Below are 18671 nucleotides of genomic sequence, written 5' to 3'. Positions count from 1 at the left end.
GATACAATCAGAAATCAAAGGTTAAAATCAAAGATCTATGAAACCAAAGGAGTTGGTGGAGATATATCAAGGGAAAGAGAGAAAATTGCACCACTTTATGAGGAAAGTGAATTTTGTGATTGGGTTGATCCAAGACAGCCTGAAAAATATGATCAAATTTCACTTGAAAAAATGAATAATCACAGAGTAAGAACATCAACTTACAACAGTGAGGAACTCCAGGATTCAGAGAATGTCAACATTGTGTGTCCTGGTCCAAAGCTCCCCAGACGAAACAGCAAGAAGCATTACAGGAGCAAGGACAGCGAGGTTTATCTGTGTGGATATGCAGAGGAGTCTGTTTCCACTAATGAGCATAAAAATCAGATCCAATACTGTCCCACAAACTACTCAGAAATGGGTAACTCCGTAAATCATGTGAATCCTAAAATGCTGTGTAAAATGTCTCGCATGTTCCTGTTCATGCTGAAGAAAAGACATATTTATCAGAAAATCAAATGAATTCGAAGTGTAAACTCTATCTAACCGGAATCAATGGATGTCTAGGATTCAAACTTGTAGCTTTCAAATTATGGAGCTGATGGTAAAATGTTTTGGAGTACTTTACACCAGTATTTTGACACAAGAATGGGACTATATTTTAGGAATTAATTAAAAATTATTAATGTACATTTACACAATAAAAACCTTTTTGTGTTTTAACACTTAATTTTTGGGTTTACATTTTGTTAGGGATGAAGATTTCAAACTCTGGTCCTGTGTGCTACTATTTAACTTTGGCCTTTCCTTTGTTAAATACTGTAGCATCATAAAATTGATAGCCTAATGACAATTGGCATCTCGGTCCAGAATTAACTAGCCTTTGAAATCGAACTAAGTCAGAGACATACGTTACAAAAAAAATATTCCTAGGTACACAAAATTTATTTTTGATTTTAAGAAAAATCACGTTACTAAATTCAGCTTGCTTTGATGACAAAATTAGAGCCAAGAATCTGGTCTTATAGTCACCTACAAAAAATAAATATCAAACAACGCAACAATGATATTTTGTTTAGTGTGGGGATTTCCAGGGAGCAGATCGAGGAATAATGAATTCTACTGTACCCCTTTCAAAAGGAAAAGATTATTGATATTTACTTGGATTTTAAGTATTTTGTGTAACACTATATCACTTTTATCTGTTGATGGCAACTTTAACATATTTAACTAATTATATGAGCAAAAAATATGCTCTTTGAGGATAAACTTTGCTGTTTGCTCATTATTGCTGAATCTTGTCCTAGTTAATTTCCTATATTACAGACATGTGATTTAGAATCAAACTAAAACAGCTTTAATTATTAGTTTGTAAATATTTTAAGTTTTGAATATGGCTGATCAAAATTGTTATTCCTGTGACTTTGAAAACCCCCACTGGACATATTTTGAAAGGCAGTTAAAATCCTTTGAATCGAGACAGTGTGAAAATTCTACTAGTCTTAATGAAGCAATCAAGGAAAAAATGGATAAATCTTATCTCAGCAGTTTTCTGTACCATCTCAACCAAAAACAGAAGCAGGAAACTTTCATTCAACAAGATAAACTGGAAAGGATACAATTTGATATTGTGAAAGGTCTTGTGGATATTGAAAAATTTGAGAGGTTCAACAATATTTGTGATGATTTGATTGGGCTAATTGAACTTTACCTTAGGCATCATAGTACAGGAAAAATGACTGTAAAGGAAGTTTTGAAGAGAATGAAGGTCTTAAGACTGACTGGTTCTAAGGTAATGATTATTTAGTTATAATGTTAATAAATCTTGCCAAGTTCCTAGTACGTTTTGTAAAAAGTCTAAGATGGCAAGATTCAATAAGACTACAGTCATAGACAAGCTAATGTGCCGAACCTAACGTGTTGGGCCCACGTCCTGGTGATGCCGATGGTCCCTTTGATGCTGCATGACTGAACTGACCACACCTAAGCCTGTTTCACATCTACCTGGCTGTCGGGTACCAGGTGTTGTTTAACCGGCAACGTGAAGAAGAAGTACATGGGACCGTTCAAATATGCACGACATGTGTTGTGGCTGGTTATAATCACTTACCCGGCTGCCGTGTACTAGTCGAGGGATACCGGACGCCCCATTGGCAATGGCTGGCAGCTGGTGTCGGGTAAACGAGCCGGCTGATGTAGCGGCCAAGATGTGATAGTTCACGTACAACAGGCACCTGTTGCCTGTCGTCTCTGCACCACATGTTTTTTGTTAAGTTGTTTGTTGATATGTGACTTTAGGTTTTGTGAGCAAAGTTAAAATAAGAATATAAAATTTGTTTATTAACTTTTTTTTTAAAATATAAAAAACATCAACTTTGATTCTTTTTACGTTCAAAGGGTGGACCCAGTGTACATGATTCTTCCATCTTCTTCTATTCAATTGTCTGTACAAAAGTAACAGCCCTATTGCTATCTACCTATCTATATAGGTTCCATTTCGATCTCTTACAACACACCACTTAAAACAAGATGGAGTACGGTACAACTGCCAGAGTGCCGGTGTCGGCGTAGTATGAAAGGTGAACCCTAGCCGATGCCGGTTAGAAGTCAGGTTAATTGCATGCCGGGTATGTGTGAAACGAGCCTTAGGAGCTTAAAAACAACAAGGGTAACAAACTGATGGGTTACAGTCGTTGAATTGTACCACCAACAAAGTGCAGTTGAGGTTAGACACTGTTTTCTTTTGCAAACACACTGTCATTTTTCAAGCCAAACAGAGAGGACAACTTAGTTTTAAAATATCTTTTGAATGCCACAATGATAAAATAGTTAAAAATAAAATGTTGACTAAAGCTCAATCTGTAAGTAGCTCATTCAACTGCTGGAGGTTATCAGTTCAGCTCAACAGTCAGTCAGAACAGCCGACCTGAGGCCACTGTCTGTTGTCCTGCACAGGAGTCAGCCAAGAGAGGATTGATTGTCAATGCTAATACTTGTTTGACCAGATAGGCAAGATGGATGACTCTCTACGCAGACTGGTAGACCTGGAGGTTCTAGTGTTGGCTGGCAACTGTCTGTTATCTTGCAAAGGAGTCAGCCAAGGGAGGACTGATTGTCAATGATATAATACTTGTTTGACCAGATAGACAAGATGGGTGACTCTCTAAGCAGACTGGTAGACCTGGAGGTTCTAGTGTTGGCTGGCAACTGTCTGTTATCCTGCAAAGGAGTCAGCCAAGGGAGGACTGATTGTCAATGATATAATACTTGTTTGACCAGATAGGCAAGATGGATGACTCTCTAAGCAGACTGGTAGACCTGGAGGTTCTAGTGTTGGCTGGCAACTGTCTGTTATCCTGCAAAGGAGTCAGCCAAGGGAGGACTGATTGTCAATGATATAATACTTGTTTGACCAGATAGACAAGATGGATGACTCTCTACGCAGACTGGTAGACCTGGAGGTTCTAGTGTTGGCTGGCAACAGTCTGTTATCTTGCAAAGGAGTCTGCCAAGGGAGGACTGATTGTCAATGATATAATACTTGTTTGACCAGATAGACAAGATGGATGACTCTCTACGCAGACTGGTAGACCTGGAGGTTCTAGTGTTGGCTGGCAAATTTCTGTTATCTTGCAAAGGAGTCAGCCAAGAGAGGACTGATTGTCAATGATATAATACTTGTTTGACCAGATAGACAAGATGGATGACTCTCTACGCAGACTGGTAGACCTGGAGGTTCTAGTGTTGGCTGGCAACTGTCTGTTATCTTGCAAAGGAGTCAGCCAAGAGAGGACTGATTGTCAATGATATAATACTTGTTTGACCAGATAGACAAGATGGATGACTCTCTACGCAGACTGGTAGACCTGGAGGTTCTAGTGTTGGCTGGCAACTGTCTGTTATCCTGCAAAGGAGTCAGCCAAGGGAGGACTGATTGTCAATGATATAATACTTGTTTGACCAGATAGGCAAGATGGATGACTCTCTACGCAGACTGGTAGACCTGGAGGTACTAGTGTTGGCTGGCAACTGTCTGTTATCCTGCACAGGAGTCAGCCAAGAGAGGATTGATTGTCAATGCTAATACTTGTTTGGCCAGATAGACAAGATGGATGACTCTCTACGCAGACTGGTAGACCTGGAGGTTCTAGTGTTGGCTGGCAACTGTCTGTTGTCCTGCAAAGGAGTCAGCCAAGAGAGGATTGATTGTCAATGCTAATACTTGTTTGACCAGATAGACAAGATGGATGACTCTCTACGCGGACTGGTAGACCTGGAGGTTCTAGTGTTGGCTGGCAACTGTCTGTTGTCCTGCACAGGAGTCAGCCTCCCTCGTAGACTGATGGTTCTGGAGCTCTGTAGCAACAGACTGACTGACATAACCTCACTGGCAGACAACTCTCCCCCTCTTCTCTATCTCGGCTTGGCTAGAAACCGACTGACCAGTGGTATTGTATGTTTTTTTGTAAGAGAACGGTCCAAATCCTGTTCTTATTACAGTCTATGGAACTTTTGTCAGAGAGCATCATCAACTGAAAGCCTAATGACAAATGGCATCTAAAATGGGTCAATGGGTTCAGTTCAGTTATACACCTGCAACCTACAGATTTAAGGCCCATCCAATCGGCTACCCATTTCAGACAACTATGTTATTGCTAGAGTTTAATCTTTCAAGACCCAGGGATTATTCATTTATTTAATAATTTCTTCTTTTATCAAGATTTCCTTTGTCTTATTTAAATAAGACTAAAATTCTAAGGTTTGGTGCATTTTCAGGATGTGTAAAAATTATTTTTAATCTTAGATGTCAAAGTTCAAGAGCTTGTAGGCTCATAAAAGAATTACAAGACCTTAGAGAAAATTATGTGTGAACTTTATTTATGTACCTTTATAGCTGCTGTCCTCAAATACTCCCAAGTAAACGTACAGTAACTCTATAAAAAAATCCTTATCAGCAATGTGACTTACCATTAAATGATAATCATATTTGATATTTTAAAGCATTGACGCCTTTATAATGCAATTATTATTGTTAATCCTACGTTAGCAACTAATTATTGTTAATCATTATTTTACAGGTGTACTGGAACCTCTGAGAATGTTTGAGTTCCTGTACCACTTGGATTTGGCACAAAACAATATAGAGGACATGACTCAGTTGGTTACTGCATGTTCACAGTTGAAGAATCTTTCCTCTCTCGTGCTCATTGGGAACCCTTGCTCTGTTGGTGACCTTTGCTCATTGAGTATTTTAAGAACACAATGTTAGAATATATTCCATTGGGCTTTGATGAATACTTGCAAAAATATGTTAGTAGTTTTGCTAAGCTACTCTTGACTGACTAAATAATAATCCTTGGCGGGAAGAAAAATAAAATTAGCTCATAAATTCAAAACAAAAATACAAGACAAGTTCTTTTTCAGATGTCACCAAACTATCCAACATATATTATGAGGAATATACCAAAGTTAATCTTTTTGGATGGGGAATTGTTAAAGGATCAGAAACCAAGTGACGGAAATGAAAGTGATTTAGAACAGGATGGTACATTACAAATATACTTGTTTCGTCTCATGGGCGTACCACAACCACATAATAAAAAAATCAATAATAAGGTACTTTATAGATTTACTTTATGACATGCAGTTTTGATTTTTGTAGATTGAGAAGTATTTTAATAATTGTACGGTAGTTGCTCTTCTTTAACAAGTTTTAGCGAATTTCCCATTTTATAGGGGATATGCTATTCCCATAAGTCTCTTAGTAAGACCTGGACCCCGAGACAAATTTAGTTTATCGTTTTGATGTCCCCAGAGCCCAAAAATACCATTACTTCACACTATGTGAATCCATTAGTACGATTTTGATGAAATTTAGTACAAACGTGTGTACCTACCTTTATTTGAATGAGTTCTTGAACCAGCATGATCAGACTACGAGAGGGGTTTTATGGGGAAAAAAATTGTTTGTCTAATTTTTTCATAAATCATAAACCACATTTTGGTTTGTCCAGCCAACAAATTGAACATCTCTCATCATCATCTCCTGTCATTAAGGAAACATAATTGCTGTTGTTTATCGCGATAGGAACAAAAGGTTGAAATAATTTTTGACCACACAATCTTAGGAAACGTTTTGCAATCACAATAATATCATTAGCAAAAGCTAGGCTGGATCTCAATTTTCTGACTTGGTGTTAAACCCAAGATGGGTAGCCTTTGGGATAGATGGGCCCAAGATGGGTCATAGTGCTTGGCTAGCAATCAAAAGTCGCCGGTTCGCTCCTGAGAAAAGTCAGTAGCTTTTTGATGGTTCCAAATGACCCAGCTGTTCCTGATCATTAGGATTTAAATAAATTTAATGGTCCTGGCCAATGAAACAGCTGATCTTAGTCAGTAACAAAGCTACACAGATCATCTCACACCATTCTACACTCCCATTTTTTGGTTAGAATACGCATCTAGGAAGCATCCCCATTTCAATGATTGATAATAATGTATAATAATTGATAACCACTTGTTGAGCTTTTAGTTTTAAGCTTGACTCGGCTTGATTAACAAAATAAGCCAATCAAATATTTTCTATGAAATATGGTTCTTGTACAAAACACTGCGGGCCTCTCTTTGCTAGAGGTAAATCTGGCATAATTCTAATGTGTATTAAATGTAGTGATAATGTGACACATATAATACAAATTTTTTTTGTAGAAAGTGACACATTCATTCAGACTTGAATTTGAGCTACCCATTTTACAACAATATATAATAAATAGAGAGCCAAGTTTTCTCATTGATGAATCACAGTTAGAACATGAAGAAATTATAGAACTAGACCGAAAGAATTACAAAACAAAAAATAACAAGCAAGAAAAAGGAAAATTATCTGAAATTGAAGACAAATCAACAAAAGGAAAGAGTAAGAAATTAAAGAATCATAACAAGGAAGAAATAAATAAAACCTCAAAAAAATCTAAATCGGATGCTGGTAATCAATTAAGCAGTGTGAAAAGTAAGAAGGGGAAAAAATCACTCGGAGTAGTGAAAAATTCAAAAACTCCTGAAACTAAAATAACAAATGAGAGTGAGGAAATTGTGAAGTATAAATTACAATTGACATTGGACCAGGGTATTCAAGAATGCTTCAAATCCCAAAGGAAAAGCTGGGGTAAAATTATAGAATTTGAAAGTCCAGCTATAGAGGTGTCTAATTGTGATTTGTGGTCATTGAGGGACGTTTTTAGAAGTGATCTAACACTGAGAGTGGTACATTTAATGGTGAGTAAACTCGTTATACTAAACACAATCAAATACATAAAAAAGAAATATATAGGAATAGATAAAATATATTATTTGCATAGTCAATAGTCAAAAAGACCGATCTCAAAAATGTGTGGATTGCACTTGCTTTTTTTCCTATGACGTACATTGTTGGATATGCCAACAAAAACATATAGTAAGCTTATGTCAAGGCCAAAAAGCTGTAAGTAGCCTGACAGTTAGGCAAATTTTGAATGTGTTCAAATGAGGCTGCAGGGATGCCAACTCATAGCTTGTCATGTCACCATAGACCAGAATTGAGGGGGATCTGGTTTGACACTCTTATTAAGGGCCTGGTTACCCTATAGGTTGGTAGCTTGGAGGGAAATGAGGCTGTGGAGTTTGGGTGGACTGGATAACTTTTGTTCAGAGCACACTGTCTTTCTTTGAATTCTTTGGTTGACTGCAAGATTAAGAATCTGCAATAAAAACTAAATTTTAAGTTTGTTACTGTATGCAATATTGTAAAACCGCATTCCATTCAAAATTTTAAGGCATTTTGGTTCAAATTTTGTTTCAACAATTTCCAGAATAGATAGCTCTCGTCAGTCCATACATGTATATTTTCAAAAATGTCTGTTATCACAAGTAAACCAAACAAAAGCTCTCTGTAAAACCTTTTACAATTTTTAGGTTCTCTTCAGTCATCAGTCAAAACAGTCAACTAATGCATCTGGAAAAACAGAACCAATTAGTTTCATGACTAAATATGATTTTAATCCTAGTGCAAAATAATAGGAAAATAAAATATTACATTACATTATTAGGTATTTAAAACACACCTGTAAAATGTGGTGGAGGGATGTCCTGCTTCAGAGATCACTTTGAAGTGTTCCTTTAGTTTTCTATCGCTGGTAAGCTCAATCGCCTGCAACTGCAATTCTGGCGATACTTCAATCTGATTGGTAACTGTCCAAATCAATGTTGAAGAGGTTTTGAATCCACTTGAATTTGCAAACTGCATAGGCATTCATCAGGATGGCCTCTGTAATAACTGGGGGGGATTCAATATTCTCTGGAAGATTGTTGATGATGTAAATTCATGGATTATAACAGTCACATTAGTTGCAGTTTATCAAAAACAATGGTAACATTTCTTTATTATTGCAGACATCAACTCCTGTATCAAAGGGAAAATCTAAACAAAAACGAGGAAAAGACGATTCTTTAAAAAGAAATGGTGTTTCTGAAGGGGTGAGTTAAAGCAATATTGGAACTTGACAGAATGTGTTTAAAGCTATGGTTCCACAGACTGCGGAACTTCTGCTGTGCGGTGCGTAATTTTTCGCAGCGGAAACTTACGCCGCGTAAATCCGGAGGGGTGGTTCCACTGACTGAGGAAATAAATTTGCGGAAATTCAGTTGTGTCCAAACTAGCAACGAGTATGGATTGGAAGATGAAAGCCCTCGAGGCTTTGATGCTGTATGGTGATATTGATGATGATGTTGTCGATCTTTTATCTTTGTTGGTGTCAAGTCATAGTGATTGAAGTGATATATTTAAGATTCGGGACAGTGAAGGAGCTTACAACATACTCGTTCGTAAATATTTGGTAGACAATGAAACAATGTTTAAGCGGTACTTCGGTGCGTCAAAAGACCAATTTTTCTTTTTCAAAGATGACTTACCCACCAACGCTACTAATCGAGACAAACAACCTTTGAATGCTGAGATTAAACTAGCGGTAACATTAAGGTATGTACCAAGATTTAGTATTTTTGTCATTTATTTAACTAAATAACACAAGACATAATGAAACTGCATGGTCACAATAATGTATGGCTTTTATATTCAGCATTGCCTCCAGGATTGATTTAAGACAATATAAAATAGGTTACGTACCTTTACGTCGTCAATCCTAGGTTAGTCTTTTTAGCGACTAGTTTCGAAACTGACGTTTCATTTTCAAGCCTTGTCAAACATAAAATTACTTGAACATAATGTCGTCGTCAAAGTACACAAATATAACATTTAACACGCACAAATACATTAATATACATAAAGACGCGCGGCCGGCCATTACACGCACGACGAACACGACTCAACTACCGACTGCCGCTGGTCTGGTGACATTGACCTTGGAGGAGGGGGTGGGACAGCTGATTATGAGCGCCTTTGTTATCAATGTCCTCAATCCTATCAAATACTATGTTGCGACCAAAATTTAGCTTTTCATTCAGGATGTCGTGGGGAAACCTTTTTGTTGCTTTGTAGATTTCATAGCTTTCAAGGACATTCATTAAGGAGCCTTTGGTGCATTTATGTAAAATATCCAGGTTATCACTACAGCTGCTTACGTTGTGGTTGTCATTCACCAGGTGTTCAGCGAACTTAGAATGTTGTGTTCGCAATTTAGGCTTGGGTAGATGTTCATTAAACCTTTTTTTGAATGAACGACCTGTTTGTCCGATATACATTTTTGGACAGTCGCTGCAGGTTAATTTGTACACTCCGGTGTCCTCTAGGCTATTGGAAACTGTAGATTTCGAAGTACGTGGATTTAGGTGGCTTTCTAGTTTATTTGAGGTTTTGCAGGCCAATGTAATGTTATGTTTCTTTAGTTCATTTTTTAAGGTATAATGTAAGCAATTGCCATATTCTATAGAAATAAAGTTTTGATCGGTTTTCTGTAGTGGTTTTCTGTTCTTTTGTTTGTGTATAATATTGTCGATAATACTGCTATTGTATCCGTTATTGACTGCTATACATTTTAATATTTCATATTCGTTGTTGTAGTTATTTTGAGACATGGGTATTGTTAAAAGTCGATTAACGAAGCTGTTGTAAGCGGCCATCTTGTGTGATTGTGGATGATTGGAGGTTGCATGGATTGTATGGTCTGTAGTTGTAGGCTTTCTATAGATTTTGTAGTCAATACTATTATTATTTTTGGTCAATGTTAGATCCAGAAAGTTAATTGAATTATTATTCTCGATCTCGAGTGTGAATTTTATTTGATGTGAAATGCTGTTCAAATGATTATTGAGAAGTTGCAGCTGTCTGGAGTTTCCATTAAAAAGCAAAAGGGTGTCATCAACGTATCGTTTATAAAATATGATTTTCTTGGAGAATTTGTTGCTGGTGGAGAGAATATTTTCATTTTCAAAACGATTTAGGTATATTTCGGAGAGCACACTGGACAAAGGTGAACCCATAGCTAGTCCTTCATCTTGAAGATAATATTTTCCATTAAAACTGAAGTAATTTTGTTCTAGAGTTGTTTCGAGTAGATTTATTAACTCGTTAATGGCGTCAGTGCTAAGTTGGGAGTTTTCTAGCAGGTTTTCTTTAGTTATTTCTAACGTTTCATGTATTGGAACATTTGTATACAAGTTTACAATGTCCAGAGATGCCAAAGTATGTCTGTTTTCTACTTGAATATCTTTCATAGAATCTATTAACTCTAGACTATTTCTAAGGCTATGGTTATTCTTAAATTTGATGTTGTTTCTAAGTATTCTATCTAGAGCTTTTGCGAGTTTGTAGGATGGTGCAGAGGTGAAGTTTACAAGTGGTCGTATCGGGATGGTGTCTTTGTGTATTTTAGGTAATCCCCTCAATACTGGCGCTTTGGGTTTGATCATTTTGAGGTAATTGCATCGGTTCCCGTTGAAGATGTGTTGAGTTTTGTTTATGACAGTTTTGAGTTTAGTGTGGAAAAGGTCAGTTGGGTCTTTAGGCAATTCTTTGATGTTATTGTTGTCAATAAAATCTAAGACTTTGTTGTTGTAATCGTCTAGTTTCATGATTACGATGCACTGGCCTTTATCAGCTTTAGTTGCAATGCAGTTATGTGTCATAAGTTTTTCTTTTATAGATTTGATTGTATTTATCTCACTTATAAGACACTTATTTTTGTTTTTATTTTTATTTCGATTTAGGATTGATTTTACCTTGTTATCAATGATGTGTCTTACATAATTTTTGGAATTTTCGTCCTTTATAGAGCTTACAGCTATCTCTGCGTTCAACAACTCAGAGGTTAGATTTTTATTCCAGTTTCCGTTAATGGTGTTGTGCTTGAGTCCTTTGTTGAGGACATTCATTTCGGGTTCAGTAAAAATTAAATCAGTGCAGTTTTTTACTCTAGGAAAGAACGTGTGGTTTGTTATAAATTGTTCAATAGGTTTGGAATCCACAATCACACAAGATGGCCGCTTACAACAGCTTCGTTAATCGACTTTTAACAATACCCATGTCTCAAAATAACTACAACAACGAATATGAAATATTAAAATGTATAGCAGTCAATAACGGATACAATAGCAGTATTATCGACAATATTATACACAAACAAAAGAACAGAAAACCACTACAGAAAACCGATCAAAACTTTATTTCTATAGAATATGGCAATTGCTTACATTATACCTTAAAAAATGAACTAAAGAAACATAACATTACATTGGCCTGCAAAACCTCAAATAAACTAGAAAGCCACCTAAATCCACGTACTTCGAAATCTACAGTTTCCAATAGCCTAGAGGACACCGGAGTGTACAAATTAACCTGCAGCGACTGTCCAAAAATGTATATCGGACAAACAGGTCGTTCATTCAAAAAAAGGTTTAATGAACATCTACCCAAGCCTAAATTGCGAACACAACATTCTAAGTTCGCTGAACACCTGGTGAATGACAACCACAACGTAAGCAGCTGTAGTGATAACCTGGATATTTTACATAAATGCACCAAAGGCTCCTTAATGAATGTCCTTGAAAGCTATGAAATCTACAAAGCAACAAAAAGGTTTCCCCACGACATCCTGAATGAAAAGCTAAATTTTGGTCGCAACATAGTATTTGATAGGATTGAGGACATTGATAACAAAGGCGCTCATAATCAGCTGTCCCACCCCCTCCTCCAAGGTCAATGTCACCAGACCAGCGGCAGTCGGTAGTTGAGTCGTGTTCGTCGTGCGTGTAATGGCCGGCCACGCGTCTTTATGTATATTAATGTATTTGTGCGTGTTAAATGTTATATTTGTGTACTTTGACGACGACATTATGTTCAAGTAATTTTATGTTTGACAAGGCTTGAAAATGAAACGTCAGTTTCGAAACTAGTCGCTAAAAAGACTAACCTAGGATTGACGACGTAAAGGTACGTAACCTATTTTATATTGTCTTAAATCAATCCTGGAGGCAATGCTGAATAAATTAGATGCCAGTCAGGCGAAAATTGCCTACAAATACAAAAACGCCAAACTAAAGTTATTGAACACATGTCAGAACATAAAGTTTAACAAAGCATGCATAGACTTGAACGTCATCCCTAACTACGTTCAAGTGAGAGTAAAGAATAAAAGTTTTGCTGCTCAAAAGGCCAAATCATTAGCAGAAATAACATGGATAAAAAATGAAATCAAATTTCTTTACAAAAAGAAAGACATGCTAAATACACTACTTTTGAGATCACATATAAACCTTCTAAATGCAATTCACCCTTCTCAAACCAACAACGTGTTGACGAATCTCGAAAATCAAATAAGTAAAATAATTTTCAGAAAGAAAGAAATCCAAAAATGTAAAATAAAAAGACTTGTAGAACTACATTCCAAACCTATTGAACAATTTATAACAAACCACACGTTCTTTCCTAGAGTAAAAAACTGCACTGATTTAATTTTTACTGAACCCGAAATGAATGTCCTCAACAAAGGACTCAAGCACAACACCATTAACGGAAACTGGAATAAAAATCTAACCTCTGAGTTGTTGAACGCAGAGATAGCTGTAAGCTCTATAAAGGACGAAAATTCCAAAAATTATGTAAGACACATCATTGATAACAAGGTAAAATCAATCCTAAATCGAAATAAAAATAAAAACAAAAATAAGTGTCTTATAAGTGAGATAAATACAATCAAATCTATAAAAGAAAAACTTATGACACATAACTGCATTGCAACTAAAGCTGATAAAGGCCAGTGCATCGTAATCATGAAACTAGACGATTACAACAACAAAGTCTTAGATTTTATTGACAACAATAACATCAAAGAATTGCCTAAAGACCCAACTGACCTTTTCCACACTAAACTCAAAACTGTCATAAACAAAACTCAACACATCTTCAACGGGAACCGATGCAATTACCTCAAAATGATCAAACCCAAAGCGCCAGTATTGAGGGGATTACCTAAAATACACAAAGACACCATGCCGATACGACCACTTGTAAACTTCACCTCTGCACCATCCTACAAACTCGCAAAAGCTCTAGATAGAATACTTAGAAACAACATCAAATTTAAGAATAACCATAGCCTTAGAAATAGTCTAGAGTTAATAGATTCTATGAAAGATATTCAAGTAGAAAACAGACATACTTTGGCATCTCTGGACATTGTAAACTTGTATACAAATGTTCCAATACATGAAACGTTAGAAATAACTAAAGAAAACCTGCTAGAAAACTCCCAACTTAGCACTGACGCCATTAACGAGTTAATAAATCTACTCGAAACAACTCTAGAACAAAATTACTTCAGTTTTAATGGAAAATATTATCTTCAAGATGAAGGACTAGCTATGGGTTCACCTTTGTCCAGTGTGCTCTCCGAAATATACCTAAATCGTTTTGAAAATGAAAATATTCTCTCCACCAGCAACAAATTCTCCAAGAAAATCATATTTTATAAACGATACGTTGATGACACCCTTTTGCTTTTTAATGGAAACTCCAGACAGCTGCAACTTCTCAATAATCATTTGAACAGCATTTCACATCAAATAAAATTCACACTCGAGATCGAGAATAATAATTCAATTAACTTTCTGGATCTAACATTGACCAAAAATAATAATAGTATTGACTACAAAATCTATAGAAAGCCTACAACTACAGACCATACAATCCATGCAACCTCCAATCATCCACAATCACACAAGATGGCCGCTTACAACAGCTTCGTTAATCGACTTTTAACAATACCCATGTCTCAAAATAACTACAACAACGAATATGAAATATTAAAATGTATAGCAGTCAATAACGGATACAATAGCAGTATTATCGACAATATTATACACAAACAAAAGAACAGAAAACCACTACAGAAAACCGATCAAAACTTTATTTCTATAGAATATGGCAATTGCTTACATTATACCTTAAAAAATGAACTAAAGAAACATAACATTACATTGGCCTGCAAAACCTCAAATAAACTAGAAAGCCACCTAAATCCACGTACTTCGAAATCTACAGTTTCCAATAGCCTAGAGGACACCGGAGTGTACAAATTAACCTGCAGCGACTGTCCAAAAATGTATATCGGACAAACAGGTCGTTCATTCAAAAAAAGGTTTAATGAACATCTACCCAAGCCTAAATTGCGAACACAACATTCTAAGTTCGCTGAACACCTGGTGAATGACAACCACAACGTAAGCAGCTGTAGTGATAACCTGGATATTTTACATAAATGCACCAAAGGCTCCTTAATGAATGTCCTTGAAAGCTATGAAATCTACAAAGCAACAAAAAGGTTTCCCCACGACATCCTGAATGAAAAGCTAAATTTTGGTCGCAACATAGTATTTGATAGGATTGAGGACATTGATAACAAAGGCGCTCATAATCAGCTGTCCCACCCCCTCCTCCAAGGTCAATGTCACCAGACCAGCGGCAGTCGGTAGTTGAGTCGTGTTCGTCGTGCGTGTAATGGCCGGCCACGCGTCTTTATGTATATTAATGTATTTGTGCGTGTTAAATGTTATATTTGTGTACTTTGACGACGACATTATGTTCAAGTAATTTTATGTTTGACAAGGCTTGAAAATGAAACGTCAGTTTCGAAACTAGTCGCTAAAAAGACTAACCTAGGATTGACGACGTAAAGGTACGTAACCTATTTTATAATGTATGGCTCTTCTCCGCTGGCGGAATCTGCACTGCCACTGCTCTCAGACCAGTATGATTTGTCTGCCATGCGGAACCAAAAATTCGGGATGCGGAAACTTACGTCAGTGGAACCGCACACAAGGAAACTCCATTAAACCAGCGTCGTTGTAATTACGCAGCGGAAAAAAATCGCACCGCATGGGCATGGCGGAGATTCTGCAGTCTGTGGAACCATAGCTTAAATGATAATTTAGTGTCAACTAAGCAAATTGAATTTATCACTAAGTTAATTGGAGAATTGAGTTCAATATTTTTCCAAACCAATGCAACAATACAGCAATATGGAACTGTACTCACAAAATACCTCTAGCACATTAACCCGCTTTGAGTATTAAAGGCTAATTCAGCAGCCATCTAGAAAAACACGATGTACCACTCCACTTCCAACTATTTAACTCTGCAAAAGATGGAAGTCAACAAGATTGGTTGGATTCTTTGAAACTTCTCCCTCACATTACTCATCATGCATTTTGCTATTTTAATTATTTCACTCATAAGCAAAAGCATTACTGAAATAGGCATACTGTAGTTAAAGAAATTAAACACCTCTGAATTCAAAGGGTGAAATGGGAACCTCATGTATGTCATTACTGAACGGGTTTTGTCAAACAGGATCTTAACAAAGAAATATTGATCTCCAAGTCAACTTTAGCTCTATTCAAAATACCTTTACAAGATATTGTGTGGAATAAAAAGTATTTGGAATACGTTTGGACACTAAATAAACCATTTGACGTTGAACCTGCCAATGATTTAGAGGTAAGCAGATATGTATTTAATTTCCTTCTGTTTGTCAATAATTTCTTACTTTTGCTAATAATAAACACATAACACTTTTTTTAACAAAATACTGTACAAGGATTTTCCTGTAACAGATTTGTTTGGTCTATCACAGCATAGGACTAGTGCAATCATATCTTTTTAAGTGTACTGTACGTGTATCTACACTCGGTAGGCATCAATCTGGATACCTGTGCTATTTGTGCCTGTGAATCGAGTCTCTAGTGCTTAAAATTTCATATTTTTGACCACTGTACTACTTTTAAACACAAAACGGGTATCATTAAGTTGAATCAGGTTACATACTCGTAATTTTTTTGCAATTGTAAATTTAAAGCATACACATTCGTCAAAGCATAGGTAGCTAGAACCATAGACAAAAAGAATTAAATATAGACCGTCAGCTGTGCTGCGGTTACCATAGGTTCTGGTGCACACCGCTTGGAGCACCACCGTAGTTACGGCGTACGCGCTACGTAAACTGCAGCGGTGTGCGCCGGAACCTATGGTAACCATGGCAACCGCAGCACGGCTGACAGTCTATATTTAATTCTTTTGTCTATGCTAGAACACACACAACACAAACATAAGAACAGGAATGTAAGTAAACATTTAGACAATATAAGATTAATTAATTAGAAATTATCACCAGGAATATTGTGGAGCAAGGTATGAGTTAATGCAAAGCAAGGATTGGTAAACTGACATTCCATATTTGTGATTAAGTAGCCTATTAAATTTATAAGCCTCTGACATCATGATGAGTAAAAAATTTCGCCGTTCCAAATATGTTTGTGGAAACTATACGTAGAAGTATACGAACAAATAAGTAGAATACCGTATTGTTTCAAACATTGGATAATGGTTTGAAATGTGCAATGAACAAAGACTCTTTTTCAGAATCTCCAGTATGCTGTCAAAAAGAAGAAAGAATGTAAGTTGAAATTGATGTTTTTTACCAAGGATATTATGTATGCTGTAAAACCACAGGTGTGAGGGAATACAACACTGTTAGTCATTTAGCACTACCCAGGGGATATGTAAACCTTTTTGGGGATAACATTTTCACGGACGGAAAATCGTCCCCTAGATTCCTGTAAGCCATCATTACTAGCAGCCATCCAGTTATGGACGTCCAACCGTCCTTCCAAGGACGGTTGGATTTTATCATCAGGTTCTTTTCACGGCCAAATTAGGTTCTTGTTTTCTCACCTAACTGCATAAGTAGGTAGAAAAACCCGTATTCGGAATCAGTTATTGCTAATTTAAAATAGAGACCATAATCTTGTAGTTGTGGAGTAGAGTTTCAAATTATGGAGCATTCAATACATAAGGGAAGTACTTGAGGGTTGGTTGGTAAGCATAGCTAAGAGAGAAAAGCTTAATTGGTTTACCACCATAAATTTAGTGATATTTTCAATTTTTTAAATGTTTTATTTATTTTAGTCATGAATTGTATTTATTAAAAGTATTTGTGTAGTTCATTTAACCTGATGCTGGAATAGTACCCAAATGTCTCTTATAATGAAAAGTTATTTATTTACACAGGCAAAGTTAGGGCCACATTGCCCTTTCTTACACTTATCCTGTCTCTTATACTTAATGATACTGAGCTCAGCTTTCCTTGAACAAGCTATTGTGGCTAAATGAACATTTGGTCTCAGTAAACTAGACAAGATTTTACCTCACTTTTTTCTACACTCAATTCTCACATTTACCTCAAACTCAAACCATGGTGTGTAAGCAATACCATATAATAATTATATGTAATATTTTCTTTTAAACTTAGCAAAAACAAGACAAGGAGAAGACAAGTCAAGAGATGTTCAGTTAATTATCCCCTCTGCTATGACATGTCACATTGGTATTGGGATCAAACGGAATACTTACAAAGAAAGCTAGAAAGTACAAAGAAATTCATGGAAAATTGAAAAATACAAATAAAAAGTGTCAACTTCAATAATTTCTGTGGGAAACATTAATATTGGATGGATAAAACATATAATATTTTATTTGGTGTTAGTAACAAATTTTGTAACATTCTCTTGAATTAAAGGCTGGTATTCAATTTGCGGCAAAATGAAAAACAAAACAAACATTCATTTATTTAGAAAAAAACGCTAAACTATAACAGTAACAATTTATTCTACAGTATAAGAAATTGAATATAAGATATAATAATATTATTAAATACTGTTTCACAGTTTAAAGAGTACAAATTTTAGCTCTTTAAAAACGGAGAGGCTCCTATTTTATTTTCCTAGTTGGTAAGGTGCTATGTTTTACTGGCTGTGGGTTTGAATTTTAACACAGTAGCTCGGATAAATCTCAAATAGGTTGTCCTTGCTGCTCGGATAGACAGTGGTACAGTGGTACTGGTCACTATCCAAGAGAAAAAACAAGGAGCCTGACAACATGGCCAGGTGGATTGTTGGTGTGGCTAAATACCAACTAGGGTACAAATGCCAAATGACCAAGGAAATAAGAAAGTAAGCTTAGTGGTGATACCTAGTAAGCAAAGTTGGAACCAATATAATTCCGAAATGGAGGGAAGAAGCTATTCTAGTGGCTGCCAAAGTGCCAAGCTGATAAGCAGTGAAATGCAGCCAAATGAGGTATATGGCAGTGATGAGCAGTGATGTTGAAACGATTAGTGTTGTTTACGACATGAATAGTACTACTGGCC

At 36.3% G+C, this 18671-nt stretch overlaps 2 protein-coding genes across 2 annotated transcripts; both read left to right on the top strand.

Annotated features, from left to right (window-relative positions):
* Positions 1–1382: 1382 nt before the first annotated feature.
* Positions 1383–3101, top strand: LOC129000624 (uncharacterized). The gene is made up of 2 exons (XM_054427586.1): positions 1383–1771; positions 2985–3101. Exons 1-2 carry the CDS (start codon positions 1505–1507, stop codon positions 3099–3101), a joined length of 384 nt encoding a protein of 127 aa, XP_054283561.1. The 5' UTR covers positions 1383–1504.
* A 1121-nt stretch (positions 3102–4222) lies between these two features.
* Positions 4223–17887, top strand: LOC129000623 (leucine-rich repeat-containing protein 43-like). The gene is made up of 7 exons (XM_054427585.1): positions 4223–4427; positions 5058–5203; positions 5404–5595; positions 6688–7254; positions 8407–8490; positions 16886–16919; positions 17775–17887. Exons 1-7 carry the CDS (start codon positions 4223–4225, stop codon positions 17885–17887), a joined length of 1341 nt encoding a protein of 446 aa, XP_054283560.1.
* Positions 17888–18671: the final 784 nt, after the last annotated feature.

Source organism: Macrosteles quadrilineatus, unplaced genomic scaffold (assembly GCF_028750875.1).
Source record: "Macrosteles quadrilineatus isolate MER2022 unplaced genomic scaffold, UCM_ALF_1.0 Scaffold_8__2_contigs__length_117827958, whole genome shotgun sequence".
Classification (NCBI taxonomy): Eukaryota; Metazoa; Arthropoda; class Insecta; order Hemiptera; family Cicadellidae; genus Macrosteles; species Macrosteles quadrilineatus.
Note: the sequence above shows the minus strand (reverse complement) of the source record. Positions and strands in the feature narration are given on the sequence as shown.

What these genes read in the sequence shown, in the direction of transcription:
- LOC129000624 (XM_054427586.1), top strand. Translation starts at nt 1,505, where the DNA reads ATGGATAAATCTTATCTCAGCAGTTTTCTGTACCATCTCAACCAAAAA. An exon ending in TAAGACTGACTGGTTCTAAG is followed by an intron (nt 1,772 to 2,984) that starts GTAATGATTATT and finishes TTGTTTGACCAG; the next exon opens with ATAGGCAAGATGGATGACTC.
- LOC129000623 (XM_054427585.1), top strand. Translation starts at nt 4,223, where the DNA reads ATGGATGACTCTCTACGCGGACTGGTAGACCTGGAGGTTCTAGTGTTG. An exon ending in TGAGAGTGGTACATTTAATG is followed by an intron (nt 7,255 to 8,406) that starts GTGAGTAAACTC and finishes TTATTATTGCAG; the next exon opens with ACATCAACTCCTGTATCAAA. An exon ending in GAAATGGTGTTTCTGAAGGG is followed by an intron (nt 8,491 to 16,885) that starts GTGAGTTAAAGC and finishes ACTCTTTTTCAG; the next exon opens with AATCTCCAGTATGCTGTCAA.